The sequence below is a fragment of the Cebus imitator genome, unplaced genomic scaffold, assembly GCF_001604975.1.
Source record: "Cebus imitator isolate Cc_AM_T3 unplaced genomic scaffold, Cebus_imitator-1.0 Scaffold285, whole genome shotgun sequence".
In the NCBI taxonomy this organism is placed as follows: Eukaryota; Metazoa; Chordata; class Mammalia; order Primates; family Cebidae; genus Cebus; species Cebus imitator.
The window spans coordinates 2,144,514-2,170,659 of record NW_016107600.1 but is presented as its reverse complement, the minus strand read 5'-3'; the positions used below and the strand labels follow the sequence as shown (position 1 = coordinate 2,170,659).

Here is a 26,146-nt window from a genome sequence, read left to right as displayed (position 1 = left end):
AAAAAAAAAAGGCATTCCGTCTACCCTGCATCCCCCTGCAGCAACTTGTCTTGCTGTCCTCTGGGAGGCTCCTCTTAAGCAGTTCTACATGCAGATGAAGGAGGGGTCTCTATCCCCTCAAGCAGAAAAATATAAGCATAGAGAGTAGTTGTTCAGGTACTTCTGAGCCTTCTCTTCCTCATCAACTTGACTCTCAGTCTCATAAGCCTCACACTGAATCATTCCTTAGAATATAAGTTTCTTCCCATAGCAAGGAAGGAGGATTAGCTGATGCACAAAGCGGGATTCTCTATTGCTTCCATCCTAAAGAGCAGACAATTGTTGCTAAGAAAAATTTGTATGTTGATTATGGGTGCCAAGTTAAGAAAGTATTGACCAAGCCTGGGTCTCAAGAAATAAAAAGCAAACACACGTACAAGACCCCAAAATAGCTATCAAATACATTTAATGAGGACTGAATGATTTTTGCTGAACACCAACAGTTGCTTTCCTTTCATCATGAAAGTATGGACATGACCCTAATTAATCAACTAGCTAATTATATTTGTCAATTCCAACCACTCTAGACCTGTGACATATATGATCTGTTTCTTCAGTTCCCCCTGGCAGTGGGTACACAGAAGTGATGCATGCGGGGCAATATTTCCCGCCAAGTAGTTAACTAAACCTAGTTCAGAGCTATCTTGAATGCCCCAGGCTCTGTGACACTTGAAATTCTAATTAGCGCAGAAAAGGGCTAAGTTGAAATAGCTTGTACTCCCTCAAGGATACCCACTCTCAGGGCCATACAACCTAATGAGGTCTGTGAAATTTAAGATCCAGAAGAGAAATCCCTGCCTGGAGCAACAGCTGTACCCAGGCTGACAAGACGATTTGGGGTTAAATGAGTCCTCCCAATAGAAGACAGAGTACCCCCAAATGGTATGGGAGGGAAAACCCACCTGAGTTTGGTCCAATAAGCTGTCGTGTGACCTAGAGTTGGCCTAGACTAACTGACCTTCTGCTGCGGGTTGTGGAGATATCAAAGCAGGAGGGGTTCAAGCATGAGAGAGCTTGTTACATGCAATGTGGTAGAGCAGGTGGGCAGGGAAAATCTCTGAAGGGCATGTCCTCCTTGCCCCAGTGGAAATGCAGTCAAGCTGGGGGCAAAGGAAGAGACCCAATGACTCCTCAAAGAGCCCCACAAAGGAAAAGAGGGGCTCCTTCGTGGGCACTCTGCAGTAAGAGCAGGCTGAATGTTTGCTGAACACATTTGAAAAAGGAAGAGAGAAGATAATGGTCCTAATGAATGTGCAGGAGACAACAGCAGCTCCAGTGGGAGGATTATGAGCTCATTATGGTTTAACATGATGATTGATCATCTCTGCCCGCCAGCATTATCCTAAGAATAGTGATGAAGGTCGGAGAGGCCCATGCCTGTCAGAGCCCAAGCTCAAGTCACCAGAAGATAGAAAATATACTTGTACATTACTCCTTTTTCATTGCAAACTTCACACATGTGGCCCCACACCCTAACTTTTTCCATAAACTATCCTCCATGCCTCCAGCCTGCCTCACTGCTCTACGATTTTTCAGCCCTGGATCATTCTTCCACAGATCTGTTCATCAGCTCTGGCTCCTGACCCTCTCCTTAGTGACCCCACCCCTTGAGAAAGTGACCACAGCTTCCACTATGGCAAGGGATGAGGAAGGTCCAGAGGGCTCTTCAGTGGGTACTGGCAGACACTCGGTTTAGGTGGAAGGCCCGGGATACCTCCCGATAGGCATTTCGAAGCAGGACATAAGGGAAACAGGACTCCAGCATGTCCAGGGTAAGAAAAGATGACTCCTCCACCACCTGGAAGAGATACGGCCAAGAGATGAGAACCTTAAGTAGAGCATTTGTCTCTGATACGCTGCTCCTTTTTGCATTATTCCCAGGCCCTCTGAGGCCCTGAGAGTTACAAGAGAACAGGGTTCCAAATCACACCCCCCTCTTCCTCCCTCACCTGGTTTGGCTCCAATAAGGCAATGTGGCATCTTCAACTCCATTGTAATTGACCCTGACCCCCTCATCAGGACTATGTGAAGGGCACAGACACAGAAGGCAGGAGAGAACCTCTTCCCTAGTGGCAGTAAACCCCATTCTCTCCCATTCAGGATACTAAATCACACGTGGGTGGGCAGCACACAGATGCAGGTAAAGACGTATAAAAGTGCTAATTACAATGCTTTGCAGCGAGAGAAACACACACCACTGCAGGCCAAGGAAGAGGGGCCTGGAATTCGCAGGGGTCCTCTTGTGTTGGGCCTCAGTCTACGCCCTCTCTCAGTACAGTGCTTGGAGAACGGTAAGGATGCTGCATAAAGGAGCAGGCATGATTAATTAGTTTAATTAGAAACCTGCATGCTGTGGTAATCCCAGCAGCCCCCACAGCCAAGCAGAAAGACAGATCAAGATGCCTGGATAAGAATGAGAGTGGGGGTGAGGGTGAAGAGGGGGAGAGGGGTGGTGGACAGGGCATGTTCATGAAGAGCAGCATTAGCCTCGTGCTGGACTGGAGGGTCCCCATCCCTGAGGAAGGAGCAGGGTGTGTTTCCTTCAGTGCTTTCCTTATCCAAGAGGTAATGAGACTAAAAAACACACTCTGGAGAGGTGTCCCATATCCTCTGGCAATTCACACAGATGGGTTCTCCACAATATATCTGGTACTCCAAGTCCTGAAAATTCACTAAGGAAAGAGAATCTACCGTATCTACTCTAACATGTCTCTCTCTCTCTGAAGTCCTTTCAAGTTTTAAAATGTGTAAGATCTTCCTATCCTCAAACACATGCACGTGCAACAGCTGCAAAAGAGCAGAAACTGCAGGCTGAAGGAAGGGAAATCTGCTGGCAAACTGGAGCCCTGATCACAGGCTCAATAACAAAAAAATTCTTGCTAGGCAAGACTTTCAAACCCTAAGCCAGGAAAGAGATGAGCTGTCTTCTCCAAGATGCTACCTTCAGGTACAGGGAAATGAATAATGCCTTCAAGAGAATCCACTGGCCCAAGACTTTCTATTCTCCATGAAGCACAAGAAAATAACAGGGCTCCCAAATGGCAGAAGTTTACGGGAGTGAAAACAGCCCTAGAGTGATAGCCAAGAAACTTGGGTTCTCATCCCAAATCTCCATATATTTATGGGAGACCTTGATTTCCCTCCCTATTCCTCAGTTTCCTCATCTATAACTTGTAAGTACTGGAGCAGTTGCCAGGATCTGGTCTGCTTCTGGCATCTAGGATTCCATGATTCTGTAAGAGCCATGTCTTTCCCTGGGAAACCTGTGCCAGGAACAGACTGGCAACACTGAGGGGTGGGCATGGCCCAGGCTTGACAGCCAAAACAGAAAGACCCCAGGGACGGAAGTGCTGGCCAGAATTAGAGACTACAAGAGTAGCCTGTTAACTCAGAATACAGCTCCTCCGCCTTCAGTCATTTCCAGTTTCTCTGTGGAGACATTTGCATTTAAATTGCTTTGCAGCAGCGAGTCCTTCTATTTTCCCCTCCAACAAAAAGTGCCTGATCCTAGCTCTGTTCCTGTCACTCTGTTGGCCTCATTGGAAGGCCACAAGGGGCAAACACTTTCCACATTTTGGGGTGTGGGAAGGGGTCTAAACAGAAGGAGGAAAGCCTGGGGTGGGGTGGGGGGGGTGTAATACAGAATCACCTCCAACCTGATGGGTGAAAACTACCTAAGGAAATGAAGTCATGCCAAAATCATCCAGAACCTAAAATGAACAGCAGAGAGCAGGAACTAACATTCACTGGGTATCTACTATGTGCTAGTCACTTTCACACATAATAGCTCATGAATTCTAACCACTCTGCCATAAGGATTATTACCCACTTTTATGGATGGAGAGCCAAAGTCTCAGAAGGGTTCATTGCCTTGCCAAGGCCATGCTGCCGCCCTATGTACTGTGCCCCACATAGCCCACCACTGGCATCTGCCCTCCCTCTGCCCTCATCCACATCCTCTGCCCTCTTGCCTCACCACACACGTCCCACACAAACACATCCACCTCCAGGTCCATTCTCCTCTCTATCATAACCCTTAACCAGCCCAGCCTAGGCCTTTTTCTAGCTGGAGAAACTAAGGCATAACTACCACTCAGTGCCTGTGTACTTCAAGAAGAAGACCTGGAAGGAGTCCCAGGAATCCCTAGCCCCCAGCACTTCTGGGTCTGGGACAAGAATATACATGGAGGTCCACATACCATATGACTAATGAAATCAAGCTAACAAACTAGTATATTCTATCTTTCAACCTTCACAATGTACCTTTGTAGTGCTTTGGAAGCCCAGGTTTGAATTAAAAATTTCTGGACTCCTCCAAGTTCTGCATCAGAACAAGGTACAGGGAAGAAACAAGCTTCCAGCCCAGTCCCCCTTCTCCTCCCACCCTCAGTTAGAGGGATTTTGGGTGCACACGTAGACTTCCCTATCTGCATGTCTAGACTCCAGCCATACGTCCCTTGGGCAGTAGAAGTATGTCCATCAGCAGCGCGGTCCACCTCAGTACGAAGAAGTTTAACACAGGCCCTACAAGTGGGCTGAAGCTGCTTAGCAAATTATTCTGGGGCCCCAGATATCTCTGGTGTGGGCCTCAAGGTAGGACATGGGCTCTCCCCGTTCCCATTGTCCAGAGGAGGGCCCCAGAACACTCTACTAGAGGAAGGCCCAAGGAGGTCCTTTTAAACTCTGGATCCAGGGCAGGAGTCCTTCCTGTCCATATCTAAGTGTGTTACTAACCTGGAGAATCAGAGCAAAAGAGTGAGTAAGAGTGTTGAAGAGGGAAACAGGGTCACGAGGAAAAAAAGCTTTTAAAGTTAACTGAGTCAGAGTTCCCAAAACTTTCTGCCAGAGTAGAGAGAAGCCCACAGCTTGGGAAGCAAGGAGAAGATACAGCAGGAGCTGCCCGATTCATGGCCCACCAGGCTCCCTGCCTTACAGCTTTTTAGCTAAAATCCTTTCCTTCCTCTGAGCCCCCACCCCTCAACCTCTAAGTTCAGCTCTGTGTTATCCAGCACTCTTTTCATAGGACTCTTAAAGACAAGAAATACAGTGGTAGGAAATCGTCAAGTGAAACCAAACATGTACTGGACAGGTAATTACCAATAAGGGGCACAGCTGCCCAACCAGGTCAGCCTCGGAACATTGCAGGACATGGGCCCAGCCAGCTTAAGGGCCAGGAAGGCCCTGCCTTGCAGAAGTCCTTGAAGACTCTACTCTGGGATTATAGACAAGTTTAGAATCTAACCAGATGCTTTTGGGCGAGGACAACGACAAGGATGCAAAGACTCTAAAGAGGAGTCTCCCTCTGGCCCCTCTGCTCCCTGTTCTCAGACCAACTTAAACAAGATACATACCAAGCGCATGAGCAGAGAAATGGATTCTCGATTTCTGGTTTTAAGCTTGTCAGTCTCCTGGCCCAGCTGCAAGAGGCTGACAGAGGCCACCTGTAAGGGAAGAATTTGTAAAGCAGATTTTTATAGAGGTCAGAATAAGACAGCCTCAGGCTGCAGGAAGTTAAGAAAAGATCGAGGAGAGTTAAGAAGTGCTAGAACGTTCCTGAAGACTCAGGGTGGAAAGTGGCAAATCTCCTACGTGTCAGAGAAACACATTGCCTGTAAGCCAGCCTGGATCTCATTGAGCTCTCAGTGCAGACAACAGGTTGCCAGGGAGTGCTAGGGGAGGGATTGCAAGGGGCAGGGAAACAACCTAGAGCAAAGGCAGGTGATGTATGCCAGAAAATTAACCTCTCTTTTCCCAGGCAGCCTCCAGACACCACTGTCATCAGGCTGTTTACAGCTGACTCCCCATCTGACTAGAGGCAGAGCTGGGCCTGTGATTCAGACACAGTGCTCTTGATATTTTCCTGTCAACTCCCAAATGGCTGTCAACTCCATCACCCCCAATGCCCCACAGATCAAAAAAGAAGAAATATAATTCATTGTATTCTAGGCCCAGGTGACCTGCATTTAGCAAACAAAGAGGATAAAAGGGAAAGCAAGGGTGGGGAGATTCCCTTCTCACCCCTTCTTAGAGATCTGGTGTGAATCCTCTTTGCATTTAAGATGCTCAGAGCCAGGTCTATCTGGTTGGGTGCCTCAGCTTAAACAGAGAAACTCCAACAAAGCTTATGATCCATGACATGTACTTCTCAGGACGAGGGAATAATTTCTGAGAGAACAATGTGATCCGCTGTGTTTCCTCCTAGAAGGAGACAGATGAGGCCCTGGTTCTTACATCAGGACCATACTTTGCAAAGAAATAAGCTCTCGGTTACTGAGAAGGCTCAAGCAGGCGGAGGGGAATGAACCATGTATCAGAAGTATATGAACAAAATACCACCATGGAGGATTTAGAATGGAAAATTCTAGGGCCTATTCTATTTATTCTGAGTTTTCCCAGAGGCAAAACTAAGATCCATGGTGAGAGTTACAGGGAGTCAAATGTTGGCTAAAATTTTTGGCAATATTTTTCAAAGAAATTGGACATGATCTACAGTGGAATCTGCTGCCTACTTCTAAGTTCCAGTCCCTAGAAATCTAGACTATTGGTTCTAGTGAGATCCCAAGACAAGCACCGTCAAGATTACCTGGGAACAGAAATGCACATATTCAGCCCCACCTTAATCTACTAAGTTAGAAATTCTCCAGGTGATTCTGATTTACTTTAAAGTTTGAGAAGTAGTCATTGACTAGTTGTCCACACAGAGTTAGAAAGGGCCTTAGAGATTATAAAACTCAGTGTCTCTACAACTTTAATGAGCACCTGATCTCCCAGAGGCCTTAAAAACAGAGGCCTAGACTCACCCTACAATATTCTAACCCAGTAGGTCTGACGTAAAAATCAGGAGTCAGTATTTTAACAAGCACCCCAGGATATTCTGATGCACACCAAGGTGCATGGATTCGGTTTAATCTGAATTCATGGATTCAGTTTAATCTCCCTGTTCTATATATGAGAAAACCGAGGCCCCAAAAGCTTGGTACTTCCGAGGTCACCAACTACTTCATGGCAGATCCAAAACTAGAACTCAGATTTTCTGACTCTTTGTCCAATGATCTTTCCAAATATTCAAGCAGAGGCTGAAACACCAGCTGTTAGGAAATTTAGAAGAAACTCTTGCCTTTCATATAGTAGCTTCTCACTCTTTACTGAATGAATTAGGTGAGAAGTTAGACTCAAAATCCTGTTCAGCAATAATTGTCTACAGAGTTAAGTCAAACCAATTCCAGCCCTTTGCAATCTTCAAATTTTTATAACCAAGACCCACTCACCACCAAAAATTCCTTGAGGTGAGTTTCAATGTTCTTGTTGTAGAGCGTGAAGAGGGCAGCAGACACCTGGATGATGGCTTTGGTCAAGCAATGAATATTATTGTTGTAACCTAGGTTGTTATTGATATAGGTGGAGAGAAACAAAGGAAATGACAAAGTAAGCCACTCCAGGATGACCCAAACTGGTAAGTTTTCACGTTTTCAGGCTGAGCCACCAGTATTTGACACTAAAAGGATGAGAAGGCATTTTGGGATTAGAGGCAGGATATTCCTATGAAATCTTACTGAAATCAAATTTTATGCATAGTCCATTCTCAGAGGGGTGTGTGTGTGTGTGTGTGTGTGTGTGTGTGTGTGTTCAGGTAGGGGGTGTTTTCTTCTTTTTTTTTTTTTTTTTTTTTTTGTTTTGGTTTTTTTTTTTTTTTTTTTTTTTTTTTTTAGACAAGTTCTCGCTCTGTCACCATGCTGGAGTGCAGTGGCACAATCATGGCTCACAGCAGCCTTGACCTCTTGGGTTCAAGCCATCCTCCCATCTTAGTCTCCCAAGTAGCTGGGATTACATACAGGCCACCATGCCTAGCTAGTTTATTTTTTGTAGAGACAGGGTTTCACCACATTGCCTAGGCTAGTTTCGAACTCATGGAAGTGATCTGCCCACCTCACCTTGGCCTCCCAAAGTGCTAGGATTACAGGCGTGAGCCACCATGCCCAGCCTTCAAGTGCTTTTTGAAATAGAACTTTATACCTGAATCAGAAGACTATATATTCCAGTGTCTCTGTCTATATATTCCAATGTCTCCTGTCTCTACCCCAAGATACTAACTTGAATAGCACTGGTCTCTCAAACCTACCCCTTACTTACCATCCTTCTCAATACTATAAAAGGAAGAAGGATCAGTGGCAAGGAGTGGGAGGGAAACTGCCAGAAAGATCAAGAGCAGGCAGGCCACTTTATATTCCTCCTCAGGAGATGAAGTATCTGGTGAGAGGGAAACAGGAAAAGAGGAAAAGTGAATAAGGTCAACAAACAGGAATTAACTGTTACGGGGGTCCTACTTCACAGAATTGTGAGGATCAAATGAGAAAACATCTATGAAAACACTTTACAAATCCCTATGGGCGAGTTGTTACTTAATTTTCCTGAAGAAACAGGACTAGCATCCACCTATAGTGAGAGGCCTGAGTCCTGGAGGCCTCCCTGGTGAGAGGGCAGAACTTTCAGCCACGGGCTCTGCTGACACACAGTGCAACCCTAGGATGCCTGTCTGCTGCCTGATGGGGTGGAGAGGCAGGAAGAAGAGGAAAGATTCTCGCCCACCAAGACAGAAGAAGAGGGTTAAGTCTGGTCATTCTGTAAGTCTGGCCATTCTGAAAGGACTTAATCCTAGCCCCTTGGTTCGTTCTGTTCTGAGTGTGTATAAGTATGAATGTAATCAGAGGAAATGTGTAATAGAAAATATAAGAGTCAAATGTGAGATGGGAAGAAATAAACAGTGTCAAGGTGATTATGTGGAGGGAAAAAGCACAAAATCACTATGGGGAGCTTCGGTGCTATACCACACAACTCACTATTTTGTATTGTTCTTTCACTGTTTTATTTGCGTTAATCTTATTTTCCCAACCAGATTGTAAATGCCTGTGAGCACTTGCTGAGCACCAAACAGACTCTCACTTAGTGCTTTTTAGCTGATTGGCAGATCCACTAGTTGGAACCTAAGGATAAATCTACGTTGCCTATGTAAGTATTTTCTGGAGGTTAGGGTCCTTCCTTTGCTCCCAGCTTATCTCCTCTGAATCCATAATCTCAAATAAAGGCTTCTTTGACATTGACATTCTTCCACTCGAAATAAGGCCCAAGCCCTCCTTTCTGAAATCTTGCTCCCTTTCCCCAATCTTACCAGCTTTCAGATTAGCAATGGCAGCCACCAAGGCTGGGTCAATGTCACAGCCCACCCCTGCAGCAGATGCCAGCTCAAAGATACTCAGGGTCACCTGGAGAGAAGAAAGCAACATTGTAGGGAGGATTTACAGGAATAGGGCTTGACAGAAGGAGTGTGGAGCCAGGACTCCTAGATCACAGATTTTATTTTTTTTTAAGATACTTTTATCGAGAGAGAGAGTCTCACTATTATGTCCAGGCTGGTCTCAAACTCCCGGGCTCAAGAAATCCTCCCACCTCAGCCTCCCAAAGTGCTGGGATTACAGGCATGAGCCACAGTGCCCAGCTAATCACAGATTCTAAACTTCTGGTTTATTATCATCTTTTCTACATATTCCCTTCATAGCTCTCCCTATCCTACAGGGGAAAAAACCCTTTAGGACACTCCATCATATAAATTTACTTTTTCAGCTTCATTTTCCTAAATACTTCCTTCTTTCGGTGCTGCCAGGATAATGTATTCACTGTCCCCGTACTACAGCTTCCTCTCCTATACTCTAGTTCAGGTCTTTCCCTCTTTTGAGGGTCCTTTTCTCTTTTTTATTTATATCTATGTCACACCCATCCCTTAGATCTCATCTCTGTGAAGCCCTACCTGATTACTTCAGCCCAAACCCAGCCTTCCCTCCTCACGTTGGTACTGCTGACAGCACTGATCACACACAGCATCTGGTGTTAGTTATCTTTTTAGACAGAATGCGAGACTCATCTCCTCATCTCACCAAATGGATAGCTTTTTAAAACTTCATGGCATAGTGAAGGGAGAAAAAAGCTTTGAAGTAAGACAGATCTGGGTTCAAGTCCTAGCAACACCACTTTTTAAGTGTGTGACCTTGGCTAAAAGTTACTTAACATCTTTGATCCCTCATTTTCCCATCTATAAAACTGGCATAATAGCATTTACCTCATATAGATGTTGTGAAGATTAAATTAGACCATACATGTGATCAACCCTAGTGACTAATAGAGAAAATGTGATGCCTTTCCATCCTCTCCCTTTATCTTAAAGCCAGAAGTTTTGCATTTCTCTTCGTCATCTCTAGTGTTTAACATAATGCTGAGCACATAGAGGGCATTCAATAAATATTGATTGATTGATACCTGAATCTGTCATCGTACCTACAATCAGGTTCCCAGGACATAGCCCTAGCCCCTACTCTCATACTAAAGTACCTAGACCCCATTTTAGATTTAAAAAAAAAAATGAAAGCTTTTTGAAAGAACAAGGATAATTGTTATAATACTGGACAACTAAGTATCTTATGCAAGTAATCCCACAGATTGGCCAGAGCGATGGCTCACAGCTGAATCCCAGCACTTTGGGAGGCCAAGGTGGGCGGATCACTTGAGGCCAGGAGTTGGAGACAAGCCTGGCCAACATGGTGAAACCCCGTCTTAACAAAAATTAGCCAGGTGTGGTGGCACGCACCTATAGTTCCAGCTACTCAGGAGGCTGATGCATCAGAATTGCTTGAACCCAGGAGACAGAGGTTGCAGTGAGCTGAGATCACACCATCGCACTCCAGCCTGGGAGACATAGTGAGACTCTGCCTCAAGAAAAAAAAAAGAACCCCACAGACATAACAACATACACACACTTTGCCTGTGGTACTGACACAGAAGCCAAATCTTTGCCACCTTCTGCGCTGCCCTTATTTAAGTTCCCTACTACCTAAATGACCTGTTTGTGGAACCATCACCTAGGAGATACGAACCTGGTTCATGAGGTTTTCTGGAGGAAGAAAGGGAGGGCTGAAGGGATTTTATTTTTTCTTCTTCTAATATTCTAGCTTCTCTGAGGCAGTAACAGCATCTCTGATGGACAGGCCATCCTTCCTCTCTGCCCCTACCTGCTTATTTTCACAGACAGGCAGAGCCTAAAGATTGGAGCTACCCGGGAGATTATCAGCTAGACAAGCCCCTGACAGCCTAGAGAATTTGGACCAACATCAGCAGCTGCCAGAAACCCAGGCTTAGCTTGAAATCAAAGATTTTTCAAGACGGGCAGCTATCCCAGTGAAACACTGCCCCCTCATTGCCCCCACAGTCACTTGACCCTCATGATTTTAGGCAGCTAGAGGGGGAAGTTTCACAACTCTGTTGATCTCAAAGTAAGGAAGCTTTTCTTAACATACAACTTTAATTCTTCCTGCTAACCAGTTTCCTCTTATCACAGACCACTCTCCATTAAAAGAATCAATTACAAGAGAAGGTTCCTGCCCTGTGCATTTGAAGGATCTATTCCTAGGCTTTAGCTGTATTTCCTGCACAGCATACTTCTTAGTTCCAAATGATTCAAAAGACAAGATGACTCAAAGGTGGGAGATGGGTGGAAAATGGTTTAACTTATATTGTCTGCAGAAGCCCTTCTTCCTCTCTCCATCTCCCGTAGTAAATGGGGGTCTGAGACATAGAGGAACCAGAAAGCTTAAGGATGGAAGGAAGAAAAGGCTAAGAAAAGACAAGACTGAGGGTAGGCAGGTGGGTGGGAATGAAAGGAACAAATCTTCCTACAGTACCTAACCTCAAGACTGAAGAGTGGACTTGTTTGCACATAGTTTATCTAATATGCACAGTGCTCATTGTCAGGTGAAAACCTACAGACACTATCCTAGGTCTTGCCCCTCCTCCTCCAGTAATATCTCCCTAACCCCACAGTGTCTCCCAGCCTCCCGCTTCTCTCCATCCCCCCACATTTCACCAGCTCTGCTCTTTCTCTCCGAGAATATTCATCTGACCAGTTTTCCTATTCAAACCCGCACCCTTATCCCTCTGGTATTCTTCAGAATCTGCTCTTCCTTACAAGATCCTAGCTACCTCCTTTTCAACAACAAAAGTTTCCTCATTAGAGTCTACTTTGCTCTCCCCCATACCTTGATGTCTGTGTCTGGAGTGACAAATTCCTTCAAGCACTCAATGGGACCCATAAGAAATGGGCAGTGGGAGGAGAAAACCTGGAAGAAAGAGAAGATAAATAAGTCCACAAGACTATGACCAGTGCCTTCAAAAACAGGTGGAAATAAAAGGGGGGATCACGCAACGTAGATAGATCTGATGAACCTCGCCAGTTTTCCAAGCTATCCCTCTCCTTATACCTCTAGGTTTTCTAAGCCCATTTACTCCTAGGGTCCTTCTAGGATCTCTGCCAAATTACACTCCCTCTTCTCAATGCCCAACCAACCCCTTCCACAACTCCTCATACAAACCCAGAGTCACGGATATCTGTGACTCTGTGACAGGCCCCTCCCCACCAACTTACCTCCCGAAGTCCCTCCTGGGCCATGGCCCTAAAACTGAGGATAACCCCAATGATGGTCATGCGCTTTAGCACATTTTCAGCCCCTGAGGAGAAAGAAGGGTGTTAGAGAAGAGAATTTAGGAGATGAGTGATGGTTTTGATTCTAAAGACCCAGCCTAGCCTCCGGATTCCTGAAAATCCCTGTCATCTGCAACATGATTCCACAGTTCCTTCTCACTGTAGGGGAAGAGGATGCTTACCTGTCAGCTGGGGCAGCAGAGAAGCCATCAACTCTGGCTTGCTAAAGTTGGATCTCATCTGAACAAGTATGTCCATGTTTTCCACCACCAGTTTCTGCAGCCCAGGAACACAGAGACATTAAGCAGGAAAAGAAGAGACCAATGTTACGTCTTCCCCCCAAGTCTTCCATACCCACCCTCTTCCCCTAAGGCAGGACCTTTTTCCCAGGGGCTTGTTGCTACAGTACCTTCAGCTCCACAATCTGAGAGGTCACATGCCACATCAGGTTTTCACTCAGGAACTTCATGCCATAGGGGCCCAGGAGTTCGGCCAACGCCCGCATCTCTGGAACAGAGTTACAGAAGCCCCATGTGGGACGCAGAAGGCACTAGAGTATTCGCACAACAGCTATAGGATAATTTGCACATTTAAAATGTTTTCCAGCAAGGAAAAAAAATGAGAAGTCAAGGAGCAAAAGTGGCCTAAAATCCTACGTTCAAGTGACAGGTCCGGCCAGCCCATGGGACATTTGCCCTCTCTCCACTGGTACTCACACCAAGACTTACCACAAATGATAACTAATTACCTTACTTTCCTATAAGATCTACACTTCCCATGTTCCTTTACATGATACTTGGGGTTTATTCTTACTATACTAGCTACACTAATTTTATCAGATGTAAGACCTTAAGTCACGGAACCTCTCTGAGCCTGAGTTTACTTCTCTGTAAAATGAAGACATGAATATCTGCCATGAACACTCACAGAATTGATGTGAGAGCAAATAAGATACATTATAAAAACTTCGGAAAATTATAAAGATATATAGGGATAAGGGATTATGATGATGATGTTATGAGCCCTCTGAAGTATGTGTCATAGGAACAGTCATCATGGTTTTACAGACAAGGGGGTTAAGTGCTTGTCCAAGCCACTTAATCACATCAGGGGCTGGTACTGGAAGCCTAGTGCAATATCTAACTGCCCCTTACTGCATCTCAGCAGATACAACTAGTTCCTCATCTAAGGTCTGACTTTTTTTTGTATGTTTTTCCCTTTACTGCCCTTACTTAGTGTCTCGCTGTCCACATTTTCCTCCCCTTGAGCTACCTTTTCTTTTTTCATAATCAACACACATCCCCCAGAGTCTCAGTTCTTTATTCCTCTAAATCCTTTTTTTTTTTGCTAGTCAGTCCCAATGCTTTATCCCTTGCCACCTAGCCTGCTCTAGCCCTTTGTAAATTAAATAAAACCTGCCTGGGGAAATCCCATGTTGTAAACACTAGTGACAAATCTAGACAGGAAGAAGCTCTAGCTATGATCTCTGGCTATGGGCCATCCCAGCAGGGAAAACCATGAAAGACCAGAAGTAACAACAACAAGAGACCAGTAAAGAAAGGCAAGTTTAATACTGCTAATAAGAGTTCAGAGAGAAAAGGAAGTCAAGGCTCCACACTCGCGTCTTTGAAGGCAGGACCAGTAATCTCCACCTCCATCAATGACAGCAGAAGTGGAAATGGTCGCAGCCACTGATATAGAGCCTTGTCCACAGTAGATATTAAACATTTTTAGAGTCAACCTGTGTTTTTGTTTCGTTTTGGGGTTTTTTTGTTGTTGTTTTTTGTTTTTTTGAGACAGAGTGTCGCTCTGTCTCCAGGCTGGAGTGCAATGGCACAATCTCGGCTCACTGCAACCTCCACCTCCCGGGTTCAAGCAATTCTCCTGCCTCAGCCTCCCAAGTAGCTGGGACTACAGGTGTGCACCACCACGCCCAGCTAATTTTTTGTATTTTTAGTAGAGATGGGGTTTCACCATGTTGGCCAGGATGGTCTCGATCCTTTGACCCTGTGATCCACCCGCCTCGGCCTCCCAAAGTGCTGGGATTACATGCGTGAGCCACTGCGCTTGGCCTGAGTCAACTGTTTTAATAGAAAGAACTGAGCTGAGAGCTATGGAAGTATTTCCTGACCTATCAACTTGGATAATGCTACAATGGCTGACAGAGAGGAAGAGGAGCCGAATCACCCTCACTGGAGCGGACGGACAGGAGAAACACTGATCCACCAGTTTGGATCTGTCAAAGCTCCTTACTCCAGCCTTCTCTACCCCCAGCTAGCAACCCTAGGGCATCCTTCTCTTTCCATCTATCTATTTTTGTAATAGCATTGCCCCATCACTATGGCAACCCAGGGAAATTGGGGTGGGGGTGGTAGAAGGGGAATCAGCATCACCTCCTGCTGCTTGTCATTTGTCAGCAAGACCTAAAGCTGATTTTAGAGGCTGCCTACAGTTTGTGGGTAGAATTGATGAGAAGGGGACATCTGAAACCTGCAGCAGGTAAAGCGTAGGGTCAGCCTGCTGGTGGAGGCAGGATGATGCTAAGGACGCAGAACTGGAAAACAGAACTGTGTACTCTGGCTTTCTTAGCACCCCCAAAGAAGAGGACTGGCGAGGACAGGGTCACTGGAACATCTTCTACCTGTCCCAAATACTATGCAGCATCCCTGATTTATATGGAGGTGAGAGGAAGGAGAAAGAAGTAGGATTGTTCATGAATTAGTTGGTAAAAACAAATCTATTAAAAAGGATCTGTATGGTTTCAAACCCTCTTTTGAAAGGGAACGGTTTCCCAACTCATTCACTACACATTCCTTACCTGCCTCCCACTTCTAGACACTGGAAGGCAGCACTGAATAGTGCTCGAGCCCCCAGGTCCTGGAGCTTGACTGCCTGGAGTTGAACTCCCAGTCCTACCATTTATGAGTGTGTGGCCTTAGGCAAGTTCCTTAAACTCTCTGTGTCCCAGTGTCCTCATCTGAAAAATGGGAATGAGTGTATCTATCATACCTCAAGGCAGTTGTGAGGATTAAGTGAGTTAATATGTATAAACCCTTAGAACTTAGCCCACAATAAATGCCATGTATCATCTCATCATCGTTATTATTAAACATCAGCAATCCAAACACTGGCTAAGACTCTAAAATGTATCCCTAAAGAAGAAGATGCCATGACAGCAGACCACTGTTTAATAATTCCAAACAGGAGAATGTCCTCCTTACACTTTATCCCTTACCCTTTACTATTAGTTTGGTGCAAAAGTAATTCCAGTTTTTGCAATTACTTTTCATTGCAAAACCTGCAGTTACTTTCACACCAACCTAAATATATGTCCTAGTTTTTTATTCTCTGTGCATTGAAGGAAGGGCTCAGCTCCTTGACAAGAAGACCAGGCCCTGGGCTCACCAGAGATGTCAGAGAACTCCTCTGCATTGAAGTTCTGCTCCCCTTCTCTGGGCAGGCTGACGAAGGCCTGCATGGCTGGGGAGAGGATGATGGTCCCACTGCTTGCCTGTCTAAGCAGACTTTCCAGGTACCTACAGGGTTGGCCAAGAAAGCACAGATTAGGGTCCAATCCCTTCTCCCTCCCACCACCCCCTACTACTACCACTGAGCTCAGAAAGAAAAACTCTGTGAAAGACGGGGAGGGAGAAGAAGCTTAAAGAAGATAGTACGATGTTCCAATTAACACCCCGAGCTGTTGGATCAAAAACAACTGGCAGGACTGTAATTCCACGTCGCCTCTAACCTGCAGGATATTTTGCTACACTGTCAAATGCAATAGCACGCACTCCCCGCCCTCAGCCACTGCTCTTTTCCAACAGTTGTATTCCCTCACCCTTACCCTCCAGCAGGTAAGACAGGCTCAACCTGGCAAGAAAAAAAGTCACTACCTAATTAGGCTCCTTTGAAATATACTCTCAAACCTCCTGGGCAAAGAGATACCCTGTGCACACAGGTCATCAGTCTCCAAATATTTCCTCCTGACCTCTGGGCAAACTTAAGGGAGCTGGGGTCTAGCCAATGTGGGTAGAGGAGAGCTCGACCAACCCACCTCTCCTAGGCACTTGATCTGGGTCTGTATCTAATAGACATTACAAGCTAACCATGAGTCAAACCCAGTCGAACTTTTTTTTTTTTTTTTTTTTTTTTTTTTTTTTTTTGAGATGGAGTCTCACTCTGTCACCCAGGCTAGAGTGCAGTGGTGTGATCTCAGCTCACTACAACCTCTGCCTCCCAGGTTCAAGCGAGTCTCCTGCCTCAGCCTCCCAAGTAGCTGGGATTATAGGCATGTGCCACGACGCCCAGCTAATTTTTGTATTTTTAGTAGAGACAGGGTTTCACCATATTGGCCAGGCTGGTCTCGAACTCCTGACCTCATGATCTGCCCACCTCGGCCTCCCAAAGTGCTGGGATTATAGGTGTGAGCCACTGCTCCTGGGCCTTTCTTTTCCTTTGAATTTATTCTGAAATGACTTACAGGGGGAAAGGGGCTGAACTGCCTTCTCTGGAGCCTACGGAAAATTCTTTGTCAAAATTTTGAAACAGGTTTTTAAATAAAAAATAAGAATTTAGTAGGAGGCCGGGCACGGTGGCTCAAGCCTGTAATCCCAGCACTTTGGGAGGCCGAGGCGGGTGGATCACGAGGTCAAGAGATGGAGACCATCCTGGTCAACATGGTGAAACCCCATCTCTACTAAAAATACAAAAAATTAGCTGGGCATGGTGGTGCATGCCTGTAATCCCAGCTACTCAGGAGGCTGAGGCAGGAGAATTGCCTGAACCCAGGAGGCGGAGGTTGCAGTGAGCCGAGATCGCGCCATTGCACTCCAGCCTGGGTAACGAGAGCGAAACTCCGTCTAAAAAAAAAAAAAAAAAAGAATTTAGTAGGGCAACAATCAGGTGGAGCTAAGTGTGGCTGTTCCCTTTAGAGGGGTATTCCCTCTCCAACTCCTCAAAGTCTCTGTCTGCCCCACGTGGCGCATCCATTTACCTTTCCTGCCCAGCCCCAGTTGGCATTTGTGTTTGCAAACTTTGTTTCCCCTGCTCTGGGGGGGGTTCTTCCTTGCAGCCCAGCTCCTACTGAGCTAATTCTGGATTAAGAGCGCCACCCAGTGGCTTGGGGAGGTAGGACTCCAGATCCTTTCCATTCCTTAACATCTCAAAGGAAACAGTGCTGATTCCCATCTTCAGTTTGAGGAAGAAGGCCCCCTTCTCTATTAAGAGGATGAGGAGACGTTCCAGAGAGATAGTAGTAGGCAGAATGGTTTTCAAAAGGAGAAGTGAGGGCAAAAAGATAAATAAGAGAACTTTGGAATGAGGAAGAGAGATCATTTGAAATTGAAACAGTAAGAATCCAAAAAAGAAAGGTTAAGAACTGGATATTGGAGGAAAAAGGTGACATAACTGCAGGGCAGGCCAACGGATGGTCCAGTGAAGGTGAGAAGGAAACTTGGTGGTGGACAGCAGGAGATCTGCGTTTGTCCCAGGTTATTGCTCCATTTCTCAAGAAGCAGCAACCCTCCATGTGGGGGGCTGTGACGCTGGGAGCTAAAATGCTTGGGCCCTGAGATCCTACTTTGTAAAGGGAAAAGTGCCAACACAAAGCCAGGCGGTGGGAAAGCATAAGCAACACTGACCAGTTTGTGTAGAGAGTGGTGATCGTCTGCCCCCCACAGGAATCCAGTGGTTGTGTCTGCTGCAGGAGGGCGTTGCGGATGACTCTGGAAGCATCTGCACCCAAAAACTGGGCCAGTGACTGTATGAAACCAATGTATGCCTTCACTCCTGCCAACAGCTCAGAAGGGCGTACAATCTCCTGGGTCGTGGCATTGTAGCCAGCCAGCCACACAATGGCTCTAGGGGATTTAAAAAATTATAATTACAATCATAATGATAAATACGGTCACAACTGTTGAGTGTATATTGTGTTCCAGGTGCTGTGCTAGGATTTTACTACACATATAATCTCATTTAAACCTCATAGCAACCTAATAAGCTAGGGACAGTTATTATCCTCATTTTTATAGATGAGGAAACTGAGACACAGAAATAATAACTCATTAGAAGACCACAATGAAGACACGGCTGGAAGTGGCAGTGCTGGGAATTGATTCCAATAGCATTTGATCCCTAATTACTAAGCTTTTCTTCCTCCTCTGGAGAAATTATGTCAGGTAGTAGAAGACCTGGGCTCTCTAATTCCATCTAACTCCACCTGAGAGTTCACACCTTTTGTATTCTCAGTGCCAGTATTTATCTTTTCTCCTTGAAAAAAATTAGTTCCAATCACTGTCAGAAATGGAAAAACATGCTTAGAAATCCTTGCAAGTGGCCAGGCTCAGTGGCTCATGCTTGTGATTCCAGGACTTTGAGAGACCAAGGTGGGCGTATCACAAGATTAGGAGTTCGGGACCAGGCTGGCCAATATGGTGAAACCCCGTCTCTACTAAAAATACAAAAATTATCTGGGCATGGTGGTGGGCACCTGTAGTCCCAGTTACTCAGGAGGCTGAGGCAGGAGAATCACTTGAACCTGGAGGTGGAGCTTGCAGTGATCTGAGAGCATGCTACTGCACTCTAGCCTGGGTGACAGAGTGAGACTTCGGAAAGAAAGGAGGAAAGAGAAAGAGAGAGAGAGAAAGAAGGAAGGAAGGAAGGAATCCTTGGAAGTATAGTATAATCCTGAGTAACCACAGTGTGCCAGGGCTAAATGGAGATTGTGCGTGGCTAGCATGCAGCTATAGCCAACTTTAGAAAGGGTAGAATAGGCCGGGTGTGGTGGCTCATGCCTGTAATCCCAGCACTTTGGGAGGCTGAGGCAGGTGGATCACGAGGTCAAGAGATCAAGACCACCCTGGCCAACATAGTGAAACGCCGTCTTTTCTTAAAAAAATGTTTAAAAATTTAAAAAAAAATTAAATTTAATTTAAAAAAAAGAAAGGGTAGAATAACTATCCACACTATATTATTGTAGGGGCACACCGGTAAGATCCCTCACCACTGGACCCCCAACCCCTTTCAAAATACCTTCCCCAGGTATCTGAGATTTCACAATTAGAGTTAGTCTTCTGACTAAGGACTTTTTTCCTTGTTAAAATGTAAACCACAGAGGAAAGGGATAGACATTGTCAGTTATTTACACCTCAGTATCAATGAGTTGATCCCAGTCTTCCTAAAGCCACAGACGTTTGAGTTTTTTGTTTGTTTTGTGTTTTTGGCAAAATGCTTATGGCAGGGGAGAGGATGGGAAAAAGGGAGCCGGTCTGCTTTACAGATGAAAGGAAAAAGGACTCTCAAGTACCACTTGAGGGAAAATAATACAGAAGGGACAGACTAAGGGCAAGACTAATCTAATTTAGAGTTAACAGTGGCCAAATCTCTAGGCCAACTTTAGGTCTTTGGGAGCAAGATGTCAGTGAAGCAAGTATCAGAGATGATTTGGGTAAAACTTGAATATCACACGCATGCTGCTTCAGGGCCTGGAACTCACCAGCAGCGTCTGAAGGCTTGCACATGGGCCATTATCACACTGTCATTCTTCCTGACATCATGTATGCAACTGAGACACTTTCTTCCATATAGTTCATGGATACATAATGAAAACAAACTAATTTCACCTGAGCAAAAACCTAGTTGAAAAATAAATTTGCCTCTCCTATAATCAAAACATAGACTCATAACTGGTTTCCCTGCTTCTGTCCTTGTCCCTGCTAAAGTAGCCAGAGTACAATATTGAGTCAAGTCTAATTGTTATACCTTTGTACAAAACCTACCAAGGTTCCCCATCTCCCATCTCACTCAAAATAAAAGCCAAAGTCTTTATAATGACATATAAGCACATACACCATCTGCCACTTTTCTGACCTCCCTAATGTCACATCCTCCCAGTCTCTCCCAGGCTCATAGGGCTGCAGCCACACTGTCTTCCTCTGTGTCCCTTGAACCAAGAAGGCATGTTCAAACCTCAGAGCCTTTGGACTTGCTGCTTCCTCTGCCTAGAATGCTCTTTCCCAACAGTCACATGCCTGGCTTTCTTGGTTTCCTCACAGGTTTACTCAAATGTTACTTTGTCAAGGAGGCCTTTCTTGGCCACGGTATCTAAAGCTGCAACACCCACTTCCGCCACGGCCCCCCAGCTACCATCACACAAACTTCCTGTCTCCCTTTCCTGCTTTATTTTTCTGCTTAGCCCTTATCACTATTGAATCTACTACGTATTCTACTTTCTTATTTTGTTTATCTATCTTCCCCACTAGAAGTAAGCATGGAGGCAGAGGTTTTTATTTGTTTCATATATTGCTATATAAACAGTTTTTAGAATACTCCTGACACACAGCAGGTGTTCAATAAATATTTGTTGAATGAATGAATAAGCTACATACTCCAAAACAAAACACAGAGGAGTTGAAGATTATTCATAACAATTCTTCCTCCCATTCGCCTACTTGTTGACTGTAATGTCCAATTCCAGCGCAAGGGGTGTGCCTCCTACTTTACAGGGCAATGGAGTGAGAGGCAAAGTGGAGGAAAGGGGTATATTTTATTAAAGCCTAATATATGTCAGGAGCTTTGCACTCATTACTAATTCTCTACCAATTCTCAATTATGAGTAATTCTCAATTATCCGTAAGTAAGGTAAATGCCGTTATTCTTACTTTACAAGGAAGGAAACTGGCTCAAATAAGTTGAATGATCTGCTCCAATGTCTTAGCTAAGGACCAGGTTGTCAACACAGTTCTGCTCACTGCAAAGGCCCTGCTCATTCTACTAAACCAGTGGTTTCAATTTTAGGTATTCATCAAAACCACCTATAGAGGTTTGGGATTCCTTCTGTTTGCCTTTAACAGAGATGCTTGGGACCTGTGCTAGACTGACTGCATCGGAATCTCCACTGTGGCATGACCACCAGGACGAATGTAACTGGACCCAGCTTTGAGGACTACCATACTATATGCAGAGGTACATGCTATGGTATGAGGACGGCCATCCAAGCAGACGACAAGGAAAGAGTGATACCTGTTGAGTCTGGCCTCCAGGTGGCTGCTGAGGTACTCAGAAGGGAAGATAGTATGTCCAAACACAGAGAAACTGAATACGTGATTCATTGTCAGTGCCAATTCTGTCAAGTTTAGGTGTAGCTTGTCCATGCTAGAAAGTAAAATAAGCCTGGATTACAGGTCTGGCACTGTCTGCTAATGTCTAGGAAGGATGTGTTGGGCCCATGACCCATCTTCTAGGTATACTCAGCCTAGAAGTGTATACGCTGATGCAGACTTCAAAGGCAAAGTAGAAAATTCACATTTAAGTGCTTTTCCATACCCCTCATTCCCACCACGACTTGTGCGCTTCTTTTTTCTGTGTCACCCTCCCTCTTTCCTCTTCTGCCTTCTTTGATGCAGTACCCAGTTGGCCATCGAAGGCCCAGACAGATCCTTACTTGGTGACAATGCTGCGGTTCTTCCGGTGACTCTCAGCTCCTGGCTTGTCCCTCTCAGGCTCTCCTTTTCTGGGAGTCTGCCTCTGCTTCATGGTTTTCTTGTTCTTGGCCTTGCTAATTGTAGTGGCACAGTGCTTAGGTAGAAGCTTCAGAAACAAACACAGGTAAATAGAGAAATGAGATTTGTTGCTAAAACTGCATCTGACAGTCATAAAAAGGCTGTTGTACATTGTTGTCTGTTATTTTATCTTTCTGCCTTCCTCTCTCTTTCCTTCCATGCATCTCTTTCTCTAATGGGGTCCTATTCAGAATGTGCTCACCTCTTTCAGTTTTCAAAAATATCTCGGCATGTATAGGCTCAAAATCTCAAGACAGCAGTGTCGTTCAGGGATCAGAGCCTCACTCCCATGCCCACATCCTGAGAGAGCCTTTCTTCATGGAAAAACTCAATTATAAATAATAAGAGCTGAAAGTCCCATTCAATTGTGCTCTGCAGGGTCTTCCAAGATAGGAAAAGTTACTTTTTTTCTAGATGGAACAATCATCTCACGTGCCACATCCTTTCCTATTCCATCTGATGAGACAATTACCCACATCACCACAATCCTCCAAAGATTCGGAGTTCACAGTGTTGCCAGCACTGTCTTTCCACTTTTTAAAAATATCATATTTCTTGCTAATTAGCTTAAACATCAACCTGGCATCCCAGTCAGCCCCCTCCTTCAAGGTAACTGGAATTCTTTCCATTTATACCAGAGCTGCTGAGCATGAGCAGGCCACGTCTGGAAACTCCTCGGTTGAAATTATTCTGAGAGCAGAATAAGAGCCACACAAAAAAAACCAGTTTTGTTACTTTATAGTCACACCTTCTTTTTTTAAATCCAAACTCTTGGCTGTTTCAAAAAAAATCAAGTCCACCTCGATGGAAAAGGATATGTCAACCCTGAGATTATGCAAAAGATTATGCGTCTGTAGCAGATTCTAAAAGCAGTTCCAAAATATGTAATTCCATTTGTAATGGCAGTAACACTAATTATTTACTCAGAATGTTAACTTTAGAAAGCCAATACTCATTTAGTTGCAAAAGTTCTAGTATGTGTGAAAATTATTCATATCATGTTTTAGTCATCCCTGAGACAGCACTGAGCAAATCTCTGCAGCAGTGTTCTTGCATGTGGTAGTCACTCATATTGACTGATGATCTCTTCTTGGATTTCTCAGCCTTTTAGCTAAGATGAAGCATACTGAGTGATGAATATGCCTGCAATTATACTCATTTGCATATCTTTGCTGCATTAATTATTTAATTTTCTTTTAAATATAGGTATATTCCTTTCTCTATTAAACTGGGACATTACCCAAGGGCAGGAATTGTGTACCTTCCTTCTGGGTCCCAACCCAAAAACCCAGCACAGGGCTTTGTGCCCAGTAAGTAACAACAAATATAACAGGTAACATTTCTTAAGTGCTATATATCAAATATTAAATGTATTCGATTTAATCCTTATGACACTTCTATGAAGAAAGTATTTTTATCCCCATTGTGTGTAATTTGCATATGAAAAATAAAAAGGTTAAGTAATAATGTAACTGTGCATCTGTACACACACACACACACACACACACACACACACACACACACAACTTCCCTTTACCAAGCCTGACTCAAACCCAGGAAAGGTGGGTAGTCTGGGAAACCCAAAAGACTCCAGGGCAACAGCAAAACAAGTTTCTCATTTTCAAATTTTCTGAAATTTAAGTTGAACTAATTATGATGAGGTGCTAAAAGTCAGTCAAGGAAGGAGAGGGGGAAAATAATAAGAAGGAGGCAAGAAAGCAGCCTTGAGGATAAACACGGAAGAGATGCCCCAAAATGTCTAGACAGCCACAGATTAGGATACAGATAGACAGAAAGATGAGACAAGACAGGTGACCTGGGGGCCACTGTCCTTAGTATGTGTACACAGGGCAAAGACAGGAGGAGAAGTAAATTAGAAAGTTAACTCATCTCTCAGAACCCTTCAAGTGAGAGCAGATTTTGTTGGAGTGCAGCTGTTCAAAGAAGAGTATTTTTAGACACCTCTATCCAGTCCTAAGGGAGGAAAGACTGAAGGGACTAAACTAAGCAAAGAATTCTGCCATCAACTCAAGTACACAAAGGCCCTAGCCCTACTTGCGAGAAGGAGCTACTGAGCTTGGCCTCTGAGAGGGAAATAAAGTTAGCTAGAAGGGAAGGCACTGCGGGCTGGCAGAGGGGAGGGTGAAACAGAGAGGGCTGAGCCTACCTGCTCGCTTAGGTTTCGCTGCTCAGCACAGATCTCCAGGACGCAGTTGCTGGTCTGCTTGGCCAACTCTTCCAGGAAGGAGTTGCAGTGGTGAAGACCATGGTTCTTCAGGTGGGTGTACTATGGGAAAGAGGGACCAAAGAAGAGATCGCCATCACCAGGACGGCCACTTCTTCCTCACAATACTGCCCTCATCCCTTGCCTGAAGCTTACGGAAGATTCCTACCCATTCCTACAGAAGAAGAAACTGAGGCCCAGAGAGAGGATAGATTCTACATTGAGCTGAGATATTTAGGGACCCATAGCATACATTATGTTTATACCCTTTCTGGGACCAAAATCTATCCTTGGAATTGTGCTTTGGGTGACAAAGATGAGATGTGGCTAGAAAGATGACGGGGTCTGGAGTTCAGGATGCCTACCTCCTCTGGGCACATCTCATGAGTGCAGTGGACAAAGTGAGCACAAATCAGGGGGAAAGCAATGGCATAACGCAACATGGTAGGTTCCTCCAAGGTCATAGCAAACATCTTCTCAAAGATACGGAGGTGAAAGCTGCGGAGAAATGAGAAGGAAAACTTTAAATCAGAGCTTAGTCCTTGTTAGTAAAGTGGTGAGTGAAAATAAAAAGAAATAGAGTATAAGTGCTGGTCCCTTAAGATAGAAGGGAACCCAAGAAACTTAACCCTTCCAGGCTTTTATAAAGGACCCCAGGCAAGTTTAATGATATTCTTCTTTCCTTTCCTTGCACAAAATGTACTATTCCTCCCTTAGAACCTTGGCATGATTTGGGCCATTCCCCCTAATTTAGAAGTCCTTCAGTAGTGTTAATTCACATTCCTCCCAAAATGTAATACTCAGTCTCCAGAAAATCTTCTCAAATTAATCCCCTCAGACAGATCTTTCCTTAACCCACATCCTCGCAACTTCATGTACTCTTTTACACTTCCTTACACTTGCAAGTATTATGCTGATGTCCTTTTCACATATGGGAATTATATCTCCCCACCTATATTGCTTGCAGAAAGCAGAGACAACACACTATGTTTTCATTTGTTTGTTTGATCCTTCAAAGGGTGGAGTTATGCACAACAGGGGTCACCTAAAAACGTCAAGTGCGGTCTAAGGAAGACAAACTAATGCTCATTCTCCAAATTGTCCATTCCTATGATTGTCCATTCGTAGATTCTACAAAAAGAGTGTTTCCAACCTGCTGAATCCAAATAAAGTTTAATTCTGTGAGATGAATCCACACATCATAAAACATTTTCACAGATAGCTTGTTTCTAGTTTTTATGGGATATTCAGTGTTTTACTATGGGCCTATTCTCTAGCCCTTTCAATTATTTTCACTTCTGTCCACTAAAATGCAGTTTTTCATGTCTCTTTTAAAGCACAATATTCCTAGAGTTAAAAAAAAAAAAAAAAAAACTGAAGACATTTCCAAAGAGAGGAGATTGAAACTAGACATATGGGTTAATTAACCTAGAGAAGAGAAGGCTGTATAAAATCTGAATAGTTTTCCATAAAAAAACAAACGGGAATACAGAATGAAAGGGAATCAACTTTAAATTCCTATCACTTAGGATTACTGGCAAAAAGCTGACACAAGTGAGCTGTGGAGTTTGAGCATCTTAAGGGGATCCCAAAGAAAATAACACTTTCCGATTATCTAGGGGAATTACAAGCCTCCACAGAGGCCAGGCAAGAGAGCAAGTGAATTTATAAAGAGCTCTAGTTCAGAGCTTGGTGGCTCTCGCCTGTAATCCCAGCTACTCAAGAGGCTGAGATGTGAGGAATGCTTGAGGCCAGGAGTTCAAGACCAGCCTGGGCAACATAGTGAGACCTGTCTCTTAAAAA

The 26,146-nt window shown here is 44.6% G+C and overlaps 1 protein-coding gene across 2 annotated transcripts in view; it reads right to left on the bottom strand.

Moving 5' to 3' along the window:
• Nucleotides 1–428: 428 nt before the first annotated feature.
• NCKAP1L (NCK associated protein 1 like) overlaps nt 429–26,146 on the bottom strand; it is a 43,329-nt gene continuing 17,611 nt past the window's right edge. For both annotated transcript variants that reach the window (XM_017501889.2, XM_017501888.2), the window contains exons 17-31: nt 24,709–24,841; nt 24,287–24,406; nt 22,002–22,147; nt 21,581–21,712; nt 18,202–18,420; nt 15,968–16,098; nt 12,972–13,069; nt 12,745–12,838; nt 12,506–12,588; nt 12,120–12,200; nt 9,206–9,299; nt 8,170–8,286; nt 7,308–7,417; nt 5,391–5,480; nt 429–1,837 (exon numbers count right to left, since the gene is read on the bottom strand). In XM_017501889.2, coding sequence (XP_017357378.1) covers nt 1,706–1,837; nt 5,391–5,480; nt 7,308–7,417; nt 8,170–8,286; nt 9,206–9,299; nt 12,120–12,200; nt 12,506–12,588; nt 12,745–12,838; nt 12,972–13,069; nt 15,968–16,098; nt 18,202–18,420; nt 21,581–21,712; nt 22,002–22,147; nt 24,287–24,406; nt 24,709–24,841 — 1,780 coding nt within the window. In that variant the 3' untranslated portion in view covers nt 429–1,705. The remainder of the gene's footprint in view (nt 1,838–5,390; nt 5,481–7,307; nt 7,418–8,169; nt 8,287–9,205; nt 9,300–12,119; nt 12,201–12,505; nt 12,589–12,744; nt 12,839–12,971; nt 13,070–15,967; nt 16,099–18,201; nt 18,421–21,580; nt 21,713–22,001; nt 22,148–24,286; nt 24,407–24,708; nt 24,842–26,146) is intronic.